The 14776-nt window shown below is 36.7% G+C and overlaps 1 protein-coding gene across 2 annotated transcripts in view; it reads right to left on the bottom strand.

Moving 5' to 3' along the window:
• Nucleotides 1–2011: 2011 nt before the first annotated feature.
• The window catches only part of LOC113230148 (leucine-rich repeats and immunoglobulin-like domains protein 2), a 76723-nt gene continuing 63958 nt past the window's right edge, over nt 2012–14776 (bottom strand). For both annotated transcript variants that reach the window (XM_026463937.1, XM_026463938.1), the window contains one exon: nt 2012–5722. In XM_026463937.1, coding sequence (XP_026319722.1) covers nt 3964–5694 — 1731 coding nt within the window. In that variant the 5' untranslated portion in view covers nt 5695–5722 and the 3' untranslated portion in view covers nt 2012–3963. The remainder of the gene's footprint in view (nt 5723–14776) is intronic.

The raw sequence follows: 14776 nt of genomic DNA, 5'->3' as shown, positions 1-14776 counted from the left end.
TACTTAAGAGTCGATACTACCTCAGCTCGAATTAAAATTTTTCCCGTACTAATATGGTTAATTTTGCTTGGGTCAAGCGGCAGGAACTCTGGCCTTATTTCAGAATTGATATTTTTAGATACGAAATTAAAGCGATTTGAAAAATGTTTGTCGTATACTATACGTGTTCTATTTAGTTCAATTGATATTGCTATGTAAAATACCTATAGAATACAGCTGTTTTCTTGTAGACTTTCGAGGTACGATTGTGTTTTTTATTTCTATCGCGAAAATTTTTAGGAGTCGTGTTTTCACACCATATAATAATCAGAATATATCCACAATTTTACTATATATTTTTTTCAAAGTGATTGATTCAAAACTTTCACTGTTATGCGGAATCAATCAAAGCCATTTGAGGTTGTATAAACACTTAAGTATATTTGAGAAATTTGCGCCACTAGATATTAATATAATATTGTCATTGACTTACAAATAAATGGACGACGGGTCTAATACAAAAACCACGAAAAAAATGTCCCAAGTCAACCTATTCGAAATTTAAATTGTAATGTCATCGCAGTATCGCGCTGTCTGTAGAACAAATGAAGACTAAAGCGGAGTGTCGCGCTCTGTATACGATTTTAGCGCCTTAAAAGTGCGGACACTTTTTAGCGCGGACCCGACGTCCATATAATTGTAAGTCAATGAATATTGTGCAAATTGTGTAAGTTTGAATTTGTAGCAAGGAATTTTAATAGTTTTGTTAAATCTAGCATATAATAATTTTGGTAATGTTACAAAGCGAGAAGCCGAAACTGCTGCAACCTCGCTCATAATTCAATTAACGACAATCAAAAATCAACAGTCCCAATAATTCCCGCTGAAATTGTCTGTAAATCGACATTGAGTGAATCGAATTACTTTAATCATAATCAACTTGTTTCGGATAGATATATTCGTTAACGTGAATTCGTTTACAGTATTTCATTTTACTCGAAAAGTGAATCATTGTTAATCGGTAAATGTGCCTTATTATATAGTATTACAAGTTTATGAATATGATTGTATATTGTTTTTATTGATGTTTGTAAAATCTGTTGAATTTGCTACAAAACAAAGATGGACTCTTTCCATAAACTGCGTAGTCATTTCTTTTATTCTATTTTCATCAAAAATTAAATGATTATATATATATCTACCTCCAAATAGCAGTAGAGGTCCTTGTGAAAGAGTTCGTCCAGCACTTTACCTATTTTTGCCGCGAAACAGTAATATGATAATTACTGCGTTTCGGTTTCGAAAGGTAAGGGTGCTGGTGAAATTACAAATAGGTACATGGGACTTGTAAAGTTATGTCTCAGGGTGACGAACGCAGTGTTAGTTCCCCCCAAATCTTCGAGATTTAAAATTCAGAGTGGCACTGCAACTGTCATAGACAAGCGTGTCGCTTATCACCAAGCGCACTAATTCTTCCCGTCACTTAGTATCATTAAAGTTCCTTTTTTAACCGACTTCAAAAAAGGAGGAGGTCCCAATTCAAGTGTAATTTTTTTTGGTTTTTTGTGTGTATGTTACGCGATAACTCCGGCTTTTTGTGAACCGACTTTGATGATTCTCTTTCATTTAAATTTGAAGAAAATATACCACCTCTAAGGATGGCAAACTAGGGGATGAATCCGGCAAACAGATGTAACTCCACGAAATTTTGAGGTCGGTTTTTTTAGTACTCTGTACTAGAATATTTCTTCTTCATAATTATCTGAAAGTCTATCCTACTTTCTAACCTACTTTCTTACTTATCAATCTTCATAATACGTTTATTATCAACATTTGATTGCTCTAATAGATTGTTATATATATAGCCTGTGTCTATTTCTAATGTACTATAAGAAATTTAATTCAACTTCATTGATACGTAGATTTCTAAACATGTAAAAACATTTAAAAAAAAAAAATGTGTGTCATCTTAAGCAATAAATAAAAAATCCGAAAATAATTTTTAATTGTTTATTTGTCGTTTGTTTTAATGCATTATATATTTAAATAAGTTCAATAACAAAAGTTTTTTTAAGTAGTAAGATGTATAAATAGCCTTATTCTATCAATATGACTGTAGCAGCATCGACTGAATAAGTATTGGTTACGAAAATTTACGTATGGTTATAAAAATTATTAGGCATATTGCAGTTATATTTTCAGCTACAATTTGGAACGGGTAGGTCAAAAAAATTTTTTATTAAATGCATCGAGGGATTTCTTAAGGTCCATTAATTTTACCAAAGCGAAGCAGGGGCCCTAGTCTCGAAGCACGACATTCGTAGTTGCGGCCGTTATCCCACTATGGATTATCTACGGGACTACTCTCGAAGTCCGTCAACGAAACGACAGATCATACATTCTTAGTTCTAGCCCCGACCGAAACTCATATTTGTAGGTTATCCATAGTGAGAAAACGGCCGTCACTACGGAATTTGTGTTTCGAGAATAGGGCCCTTGAACAGTGCCTAGTTTCAACAACCAACAATACTTCATTGTTTTGTCTAAGCGCCGTGGAAATGTCAAAATGCTACAAGTTTGTGTAACAAAGCTTCTTCTTCTCCGCTTTGGTACATAGTTGGCCTAAGTTTGTTTATAATTTTTAACAGGTACACGTATTATTGCTTTTCGTATTTTTAGCTATCAATCAGTTACGTAAGCTTTTTCTTTAATATTTCACCTCGTCATAACATGGTTCAAAATTTTTCGACCAACCCCATGCATAATATTCACTAAGTATAAAAATATGAATTTCAAAATATCTATTAAAAGATCGGCACTAATTTTTTTATTTGTATCATGAAATTAATATACAAAAATAGCCAATAAACATGTATTTTATTTTGTACCCCATTACATCAGAGCAACTGGTGATTTAAACAGGTAAAATAAATTACTACATTTCTTTTAAAGAGTAACACTATTACGAATAATTTTTAATTAATCTTTTGTAAAGAAAAACGTACAGCGAAAGATGACGAAAAAAATCCACAGAAGTATCAGTAGCAGAATACAGCTTTTTCTAAAAAACGTCAAACAAAAACAAGTACAGAAGTACTCATCTGTTCATTGGAAATGAAACTCTTATTTTCTAGATTTAAATCGCGTTATTATTTTTTGGTTTTAACAAACCACTGTTTCGTGGCCTTTACAAGTTCCGTGGGCACGACAAAAATCAAGAAATAGTTCACAAAAATAGTATATAGTATCATTTCCAACGTATGAACAATCGCGAAAACCTAAGAATCGATACACATCTATTTTTAGACAAAATTAAAATGATAGTGTCACACTATAGAGGCGATACGAAATTTATTTTACTTCATGTATTCTATTGCATTGAAGTAAGTAAACAAGATTATCATATACGTACCACGGTTTTTATAGAACTGTATTTCTTTATAAATACAACTAATATTTCTATAACAATGTCTCCAATAAAATTAACGACATATAGTATTTTGAAATTATTTTATATTGCTCATCTTTGTACAAAGTTTTCAAATATTGGTGTTCTAATTCTGAAAATAGAAATGTATACTATAATTACAAGAGTACGACATTATATTTCATTATTTACGAGAGTTTTCAAAGCATTATACATTATTGGATTACCCATTAAGTTCAAGGAACTAGTAAACAAAACATACTAATTACAAAATTGTCAATTTATGCATTAAAGTGAAATAAAAGAGGCGATAAAATGACTAAATTGGGTTAAGTACAAAATCGAAATGTCTTTATAACGTCTTTATCTGCGCAGTTCAATGTATTTACAAAGTCTATTTACAAAGCTATCACATATTACAGTTTAATTGTATTACTATTTACATTATTGCATGTTCAATGTTCATCGTTTCTTTGACGGGTGTATGCACTGTCAACGTCTTTACCGTGAAACAAAGGTTGTATTTTCGCGAAATAGTCCTTTGCACAAAACTTATGTTACACGTACACTATGTGTGGTTTCTCTGGCGTTCTATGAGGAGGGATCGTTTCGTATGCAAACTGTTGATAAATATGTTCTTCGCTGTCTTCCTGATAGTAAGGATTCTTATCCACACTATGCCATGGAGGATTCAAAGAATGGAAGTTATTTGTCACAGACGAACCGATCATCAGATATCGGTCTACATCTCTCTTGCTTTCTTGCTCCCTACTTCTAGTAGTATATCCTAAACCGTTACTTAACTTGGACACATCACCATTTAACATGACACTACTCATGACTTGTTTCGATTTATCGCCTTTGCATTTCTTCAAAGGTCCCATGAAGTACAAAACTCCACCCACAATGCTTATAACTATACTCACAGTCAGCACCACTACGGCCACTATCACCCAACCGTTTGAACACCCGAACTCTGATTCAGGAATTTGCACAAATAATACACCTTTTAAATGTTCAGGTGCAGCACACTTCACAGATTCATAGTCTATCTTCAATATGGCACTTGTGTTTCCTGTCTCTCTACTGCTGACTTCACACTCCATTCCTAATTTCCATAGCCATAAAAGTGAGCAATTACATACGAACGGATTTCCAGATATCTCCAGCTCTTGCAGGCTGTCTATAGGAAAATGGGACGCTTCAAGTGTCTCCAGGGCATTGTTTTTCATGTAAATGTGAGTAAGTTTAGGATTACCGTGGAACAGTCTTGGAGGTACTTCTCCCACTTTTACATTTTCATTCATCCATATTTTTTGCAAGTTAATGTTATCGACAAAAGCCCTAGAGTCGATCTTCTCAAGATCGTAAAGTCTACTAAGATGCAAATGTTTCAAATGAAATAGACTTTGGAAGCATAGGGCTGTAACATTCTGAATAAAGTTGCCACTGAGATATAAATGTGTTAAGTTCGATAATTTCGCAAGAGCTGATGTTGGAACTGCAGTCATATTGTTATCACTTAGGTCCAAATGACGCAGTGAAGGTAAATTATGGAACCCTAATTGATCTATTATTTCTATTATATTGCTATTCAAGTCTAAATGTTTCAATTCCTTTAAATATGGTATACCATGCCTTGAGACTTGTTGTATTAAATTTTCTGACAAGTCTAAGTACTCCAGTCGTACGACGTAAAAGAGATTAGCAGACGGTATGTCCAATATGGAATTGTTTTTGAGCGATAAGATCTTCAACGATGACAGAGGCTCGAAACTATCCGGTTCAAAGCTCACTAGCCTATTGTTTGACAAATCGAGCCGTTCCAACACAGATAAATCTTTGAAAGTTTGTGCGTGTATTGACGATATTTCATTGTCAGACAAGTCTAAATCAAGGAGTCTTTTTAATCCAATGAAAGTTTCTTCATCTAGTCGCTTTAGAGAGTTATGGCTCAGGTTGAGATGGATCATCTCCAGATTGTTTTCAAAATTTTTACTACCTAAATCTTGAATTTTGTTGTACGATATATCGAGTACAATGAGCTGAGTGTAGAAATTGAAGGTGTAGAGAAGGTTGTTGATAGAGTTGCGAGTTAGATTGATGTGGGTGGCCTCTGGATTGAGTTGAATGGGCACGATCTCGAGACTGGCGTTGGCGCAGGAGGCTGCGCGCAACGCATCGTCGCAGGCACATCGCGCTGGGCATAACGTGCGCGCCGCTGCGCCGCACGCCCATGCCACTATCACCACCCAGCAACGCCACTTTGCTACGCCAAGTGAGCCCATAACATCTCATGTATACGCCACCAAGTATCTGCAATGAAAGAAATTGTTTTATTAATAGTTGACACGTATTTTTTGCCTACTTAAAGTACTACTAATATTGTCTCTGTACTTCCATCGTTAAACCCAAAAATAAGTATAGTAAGTAAATAAGGCTATGGTGTACACTATCATCGTAAAGACAAAGGTTTTATTTCCTTAAAAGGCAATCTCATCCCCATAGATGAGATCTAGTTTATTTTTGTGTTATTTATTGTTATCATAAAATCCGGGCGCTCCCCATGGGTACATCGCTCTAGACAGAGAGAAGGCAAGTAAAAATAACACAACATTATCGCTCTACCAAATCTTAATATAATTTCTGCCAAAAACAGCAGATAACAAATGTGCTTCTCCGCAATTTGTATGAGGGGGAATGGAATTGTTTGATCCAAATTAGTCCGATAAGAGACGTGCCGCGATGTCAGAGCGGTGGCTACGCCACAAAAACTTTTTTATTGTCTTTTGGAACCGTCGCATCGCATAGAACGACGTAAGTTTCACTGGGCACATTGCACGTTTCAAAGTGGATATTATTTGCCTTAATTTGTTATTCAAGGCACCATTATGGTACAATTGCTTGTCATATTTCCGAGCGACCGCTTGCGGTCGTTGCACAGACGCGTGGTGCGAGGGTTAATGCGTCCTCGGCAGCCACATGTCGCTGCCGTCACCAGCCGCGCAGAAACACTCTGTTCTCGTAAAAGGATATTGCCTACTTTTATTTATAGCCCACGATTTCCACAAGACAAATGTTCTCCGTAACCGGGAACTAGCAGCCAGTATCCGACCCGCTAATCCTGCGCCGCCCGAGCGATTCCTTCACAATACCTCCAAAGTGTTCGACGGTTTAACAAAGGAGCTTTCGGTACTTTAAATTAAATGTTCGGCTTTACAATCGACGGAATGTATAATGAATAGCACCGTAACATCTGTTAACGAAGGCGAACGATCTCGAAAGTTTTCACGCGCGAGAATAACTAATTGCGAAGGTTGGAATTCAATTTATGGCTTCTAGTGCGCCTCCCGGGAGATCACACCATGCTAAAGTATTAATAATGCAAAACAGTGTCACGGAAAGTTTTTGATTCTGAATGCAAATTAAATTAGAGAACAAAGTTGTGAGTGTCGAGCCTGTTCCGCCGCTTTGTCGGTTATTGTTGTATTATGCCAAATGTTAAACAAGCACAGCTTAATTCCATAAGCACTCTATTAATATGGATAACCGCCCAAAACTCCTCAAACTTCATGTAAATCAGCCACATTGCTGAACTCTAAGCAAGACGTAGTAAGCAGCGGTCCCAGTAATTTTTCCACCCTATTACAAGTTTCCAGTCTGGTGTGACTTTTACCGTAGAAAACGTGAGAAGACGACCTTTATCCTCCCCAGGAAACCTGATAACATCCAATGTGAATGGATTACTCCAGCCTGCCTGAATTACAGAAACCATACGTGCGTACATTCGATACACAGCACAGATCCCCGTATTAGGTAGGATTAATTATGTTACGTTCCAAAATGTATTCAAGATCACGTGAACTGAAAAGATTGCCAGTTGTCATTTATAACATGATTAAACTTGATTAAAATTGCCTTTAGGAGGAGTATACACGTAACATTCTAAGTTCCTAGTAGTAGCAATGAGCATTTTCAATGCAAATAACGGCAATAGCGCATTTAACTTGACTGACTTGAAAATAACTAAGGAAAAGTAGATTCGACGCTCCAATAGCTGTTATGATACGTCAGCTGTAGTAATTTGGCATTCACACAAAAGTGTCGGTTTTGTTGGAAAGAAGCGCTAGGGAGAGGTGCGCCCTCCATTTCCGAACGTAAACTGCCCCGACCAGCATTCTTTTGTCTTTTAATTTCCTGTCCGCCAGAGTGCGCTCACATCGTGAATTTCGCTTTCGTGAGCTTCGTTAACTTGTATCGGCCTTTGTTGTTGCCTATTGAACTTTTCCATTACCACCGTCATCGGTTGAAACCGCTAAATTCGTTGGAAAATTTGTATCGTCCGAAATCAACATAGTCTCTTTCCTAAGAAATGAACAGCCGGCTCATTTTCCTTTTATAAATTGAGTATGTTTAGAATTTTTTGTTTGTTTTTGGATTTGACGTCGCCGCTCTACAAATGGAAATTAAATTCTTATTGGAAAGTTAGATTGCAAGAACAATGACAAGGGGATTTCAATAAGTAAGAGACTGTTTCACTCTTGTTATCTTATCGTGCAATATGGAATAATTGAATACTAAAAAGTTCATATTTTAAATAGGTACCTGTTATTTCTACACGAGTTTCAAGTTACTCACTAAATCTAAGTTTCCCTTTGTGCTCATTTACATATTAGATACATTCGTGTGTATTAGTTTCACATTTAAAGATTATTCACCCCAATACAGCTTTTGTAAGATAGTAAGGGAGACATTGGACCCGGGCAGAACTGGCGACCTTCCTAATTATACCATAACATCGAAACAGCGTTTACTCCGTAAGCAGAGAGGGATGCTCGTAACTTTACTATTGAACTTCCTACAGCTTCCGCATTCAGCAAATTCAATATCGAAGGGTGTCCCTAAACTCCTTATGCATTAATAACAGTGAATGTCATCGTGACCATTTAAATTACTATCAAAACTATCCGCTTAGATCAGCCTAATTGTGAGCGAGGTAATCGTCCCGGTGGAACGAGCGGCTCCCACTAAACTTATCACGGTGTTAATACAACTTGAGACGTTACTGCACAAAGGAAGGTTTACGAGGGGCGTCGAGACAATAAAACCAGTGTAAAAGTCGGCTAACCGCTTCTCGCGCTCTCCCCAAGAAAATATCCGAGCCCTCTCCATTTTTATGAGTTGCTTAAGTCGTGCGCTGCCGTTTTTAAAATAGTCTCAGACCTAAGCCGAAAACTTTTACACTCGGCGTATTGAAATAGAACACTTTGTAGAGCATACGGTGAGCGGCGTCTCACGTTCGTTCCTTTCATTTGAGAAGTTGGAAGACTGCAACGCTCGTTCATACAAGTGCGTACGTGCTCCGGTTTGATGGTCGTAAGTAATAGTCTGAGTGGCGGCGGGCACTAACGGGCATAATGAGAAAACTTGGCCGCCCCAAGTCTGTCCCACTAGTTGCCGGGAGCGCAAAAACCGAACGGAGCCGCTAGCGATAATGCCATTGCAAAATGCAACACAAAACAAACAAGTTTTTACGCTGAGGAAGTGAAAAACTGTAATATAAAAAATTGTACGTAAACTACTAAGAACTTTAAATTTGCGAAAATAGTTTCTGAATTGGCGGAAGACATTGAGTAGAATAGGCACAAACAAACCATATCATTTAATGTTGCGAAGTTTCGAAACAATTTTAATTGAATGAGCTCTAAATAAACGCTTTAGTGATTAGCTCGCTGCAGCTAACAAATTTTAATATTTCCGAGCACACCTGCCGATAGTGCGCGTCTCTATTGATTTTCAATCAAACCCAGATTAGAGAGCTCGCCTGACGCTATTAATGAAAACAGATTTATTAATTGCTGACAGTAACTTAGTTTTCAAAGCTCTTGTACCTTATAGAAGGGACTGTAACTCTTAATGGGTGTTCATACTTAGTTTAAAAATCATTCGATATTAATGCAAATAGTCCATTTAAACATAAAATAAATGTAAAAATGGAGAAACTGCAGTTTTACTTTGTAAGTGACAAAATTCAGAAATAATAATTAAATGAACATAGCAACCGTAGGCGCAATAGCAAACCCAAATCACAATAAAGACTTCATTAAAATATAAAAGTCTGGCTAAGCCTATTTTAGGTCATCGTACTAGTTTTATTAACTTTGAGTAGGTGTCAGTTAACGAACCCATAGAGACGTCGCATCATTATGCTCACAATACTAAGTGCTGCCACAAAATATCTTTCACCAGATACACTCCGGTTATAGCGGAAAGAATGAAAAAAGAACTTCAGTGAACAAAACGTCTACACAATTCCATTTTCTCTTTCACGGCAACGGAGCGCGTCTTAGTAAATCAGTGTTCTCTATAGGGGCTTTTATAAACGCAATAATGAGAAGTGGTAAGGCGGCATTCAAGCGTGCGCCCTAACGAGAAGCGTCGATGAATCGCCCATGAGCCGAGCACAAAACTTGCCACTTCGCCTTAATGGCGAGCTTACGCGTCTGCAGCCGTCTCTATCCTTTATTTGGGGCATCTCCTTACAATTCATATAACGTTCTAAAATGTAACTACGCTACTAAAATTCTTATAAATAATTTGTTTGTTTATGCATTCCCACTGATCCGGAATTATCTCATTCGCATGTTTCTGCTATTGCTTCACCTCGCAAAAGAGCTTTTAGAAAATACCGACTTCTTTTCACTTTGACTTCCATCGCTGAAAAAGAATTAGCACTGCAACTGACTCAAGCCGACTAGGCATTAATCACGAATGAATGGGCCGCAATTGAACTAAATTGTTGTTAACGTACATTTAATGCATGTTTGTTGATATTTGACTGCATTATAGATTTGTTTACGTTTATCTTTAATTTGGAATTCGAGAGTGCGGTGCGTAGTTTATTGGTTTCATCTCTTAAAGCGGAAGCTGTCAAATTCCTTTGTTATACATTTCGGCATGTTATACCTAATTTGCTATAAATTATATCTAATACAAACAAAATTCCATTAGCAAAATATGAAGGCATATTTTGCAATTTCCTGTCTTCCTGCACTGATGTGCTAAACTTTTTTGTACATTTTTGCGGTACACTTAGCATACCATGCTGTAGAAAATAACTTATACTGCAACTATAAGATTTGATGGTTAAATTTTACGCTTTGTGGTAGACATTTTCGAAACTTCGACTGTTACCGAGATAAAGAAAACCAGCAACTTCCTGAGAATTGTTTGCTTGTTATTAAAACTTTTCCTTTGGTAAATGGGAGTCTAAAATATTAAAAGTTATCATTAAATGATAACTTGAATGAGATTTGGGAAAGTGTTCATTTTTGAGGGAGCGTGGCGTCTCGTTGGGAGCTGCAAATGACGTGCTTACTGTCATATCGAGCGGATCGCGCGCTAAGCCCGAAAAATGGTCTCGGCTCAAATGAAGAAGCTTCTGAGAGATACTAATATAAAATTAGTCAATCTTATTAGAGGCGTTTCCTACGAAATCGGCAGGGCTGAATAATGAAATGGCTCGTTGAGACGGCGCGGATAGGCACTATCGACACGCGGTGCACATTGAAGCGCGCTCGCTTCCACACCCGAGAGCCCTGCTAAAATCCCGCGGATTCCGTGTGAGATATCTGGCTCTTTTTGGGCTATTAAATGGAGTGGGTTTTAGTGAAATTAGTTGAAGAAATAAATCGTCTCACCCGGGAACGAAAAATCTCGGTGTTTCGTGTAAATAAATCAGGCTGCCATACATTGTCTTCATCGGGTGGGAGCTAGTGAAAAATCCACGCGTTGGCATTATGGCGTTGTGCCAATAAGGAGAATGGAACTAGAACAGTTATCGCTGGTACCACCGTTGTTCTTGTTTATACAACTGGAAATGAAATGATCATAGTCCTTTGTAATTGAATTCCGGAGAAAGAGTTGGACAAAGACATTCTCGCTTATAAGACATGTTGGAATTTGAATTTGCGTGATGTGACAAAAGATATTTGTAGCTGAATGTGAATCAATATGTTATTGACATAGACTGTGTCAAATAAAGTCCGGACATTGGACATTTACCTTTTTAAGAGTACATTATTTCAATAGTTCCAGTTACTTATATATTTAGATAGACCGTAAGCTTGTTTATTGTGTTACACGATTATGTGAATACAATTTTTGGAAATAATAAATTTCGATAATCTATTTTCAGAGTCACAGTGAAAAATATCAGCTTATATCTTTACATGGCAGCTGACATATTCAGTGTTCTCGTAGTTTTATTAAAGACGAATACAAAACGCAAACTGCCGCTCGAAGCTAGCTGACCGCACCCTCTTTATAGGGAGGCTTGAACTAAACAATTTTAAACATTTAGCTCGATCAGCTTTATAAAATTCAAAAAGCAGTAAGTTGTACAGAACTATATAAAAGACTTTAACCTCCTAAGACCCACCAAACTACAATGGGAAAAGCGTTAAACGCCCAATATACATTAAAATGTACTCAGTTTTGTATGAAAAACGCATTTTCCTAGATACCCAATAGTCACATAGAATAATAATAGTAGCAGTAGAGCTCCTTGTGGAAGAGTTCGTCTAGGGAAGTACTTCCACATTACCTATTTCTGCCGCCGAGCAGTAATGTGAGCATTACTGCTTTCCAATTTTGAAAGATAAGGGTGCTGGTGAAATTACAGGCACATGGGACTTGTCAACTTACATGTCAGGGTGAAATGTGCAGTGGTAATGTCCCTCGGATCTTTGCGATTTACAGCTCTTAGTGGCACTGCAACTACAGGGGTGTAGCTTACCACCAGGCACTCTTCGTCCCGTCACTTGATATTACATAAAAAATATATAACGCTAGGTTTGGCTGCGATATATTCATTATAATGTACACTGGGAGTTTACGAGATCATACTATGGGAATAATATTGCCTGGGTTTGAATCACTTCATATATTATGGACATCTTGATGTACACGGGGTCTTAGGTTATTACTTCCAGAGCAATAAGAATTTTTTTACTTTATTCATTTTAATGCGTTTTACCATTGAAAAATCGACATGTACCTACAAAATTACCTACCAAGTAGACTTTACGCAAGAATTATAAATTCTTAAAGTGATATTCTGAACGCACAAGTATGCATCGTTTTGTTTGAATATGCTCTAACGGCAAAAAAATGCTTTCTGTTCTTTTTCTATATTGCAGTAGCGGCAACCTATTCTAAGTTTGCACCTGAGGCGGGTTAGGATGTAACGGTAACGCATTTCATGAAAGAATAAATGAATGAATGGGAGGATCTCGTTTCCAACTAACCATTGGCACGAGCAAAAGTGCACCGGACTACGACTCGAGATGATTTTTCCCCAAGCAATATTTTCAATTCGCACAACCTTTCAATTTGACACGTAACCCGAAATATAGCATAGCTTTATTAAATGAGACCCAGTTTCATTGTAATAAAGATATTGACTCAATTTCGTGCAGCGTGTCGCGCTCTACTCTACTGCAGTTTTACGATACATAAAGTTCAGAGCTGAACCGAATAAATTTACGAGTTTTACGGCGTTTGACAACAGACTGTAAAAAGGTAATACACTTATTTGCTTCAAGTGATTTACTGAACGAACTCCAGCTATCATATCAATATCAACATGTGTTTAAATTTGAATTAACTCTCGTTGCTTTCCCATTAAATATGTTTCAGTATTATTTTTCGAACATTCACGTTTTTATCGATTGCGGAAATGAAGAGAGTATAAGTTTTAACTTTGCCCGCTTTATATCAACATATTCAGTCTCTCATAATGAGATTTTACTTTTGATTTTTTTTTAACTACGCTTGGTATCGAGATAAACCATTTTTGCTTATTTGAAAGGAAAATGCTTTGGTAAGTTCTGTATACACTTAATTGTAAAGAGCATAAAGCTCACGTTGCAAGTAGCATCGTCTACAACGAGGTTAGAAAAATGTCGCATATAGCTATGGGCTACCGCATCAGCAGATCGTGAGGTATTTATTAATCAGTGAGCGTGTCTGCAAGCGGTCGCCGCTCAAAGGCCACGCGAGTTGATTAATTCGATTTGCCCTCTGGACGCTCTGATTGCGATTGCTACAAGACAGACAACACAGTACACTGATTCAGTATTCAATCGAGACTACAATCTTTAAGTCATTACAACCACGGCACACTCTCTTTAAATTTAAGTCTCTTGTCCGCAGCAACACAGCAGTGGGTCATTATACCAATGTATATCAAAGTATATACACGCAGCTTGATTAAATAAATGGTCTTACTACAGAACAAAATATAATTAATTATACACTAAGTAGAAGACCTCCGCCTCGAAATAGAGGTTGTAATAAAATCGCACACCTTATTTTGTTTTTAACCGACTTCAAAAAAGGAGGAGGTTTTCAATTCGTCTGTATTTTTTTGTATGTATGTTACGCGATTACTCCGTTGTATTTGTGAACCGATTTTGATAATTCTTTTTTTGTTGGAAAGAGGGTATCTCAGTATTGATCTCATTTAAATTTGAAGAAAATATTTCACCTGTACAGGTGGCAAACTAGGGGTGACTCCGGTTTCATCCACTTTCCGGTAACCGATTTCAATAAAACTTGGCAAATAGTTGTACTCGTAATTCCACGAACTTTTGAGGTCGGTTTTTTTATATATAAAAAAGTTATAATTCTTTTCGAGTTTTTAAGTATTTTTTTATTGTTTCAAATGGAAACGAAATTATTTATTCTGATGTAAATGTCGTATATATGTTTTTTAAACAAATCTCATTCTTATATATTGTTATCTATAATACATTGTAATAATATATGTATTATTATTATTTATATATTTATTTTGATAACGAGTAGTGTATTTATTTAAAACGCTTCCAATTTGAAATTAGAAGATACAGCAGTTTTAGTAACAGTAGAGCTTCTTGTTCGTACAAAGAAATACTACCACTTTACCTATTTCTGCTAAACAGTAATGTGAGCATTACTGCGTTTCAATTTAAGGGTAGGGTAAGGAAGGGTAAAGGTACTGGTGAAATTACAGACAGATGGGACTTATGTCTTTGCGATTTAAAGCTCTGAGTGGCACTGCAAACATTATGAACAGGCGTGTCGCTTACTACCAGGCGTTCAGTCACTTGGCAACGTAAAAAACTCTTTGGTTGCACCCCCTTTCTAGCTACTAAATTTTTGTCATTTCTATTGTCTCCACAAACAGTGGATGTAAAAATAAGTACTTGACATAATATCAAAATATAATTTGGTTGTGGTGGCTAGTCTCTATACTAGAAAAGCCAGTATCTTAGGTAACTAGGTCTCCACCCACTCCACCCACGGACAAAATAAATTGCTATAATG

Source organism: Hyposmocoma kahamanoa, unplaced genomic scaffold (assembly GCF_003589595.1).
Source record: "Hyposmocoma kahamanoa isolate Upper Pololo Valley unplaced genomic scaffold, ASM358959v1 63, whole genome shotgun sequence".
Taxonomy (NCBI): domain Eukaryota; kingdom Metazoa; phylum Arthropoda; class Insecta; order Lepidoptera; family Cosmopterigidae; genus Hyposmocoma; species Hyposmocoma kahamanoa.
This window is presented reverse-complemented; position numbering and strand designations above follow the sequence as displayed.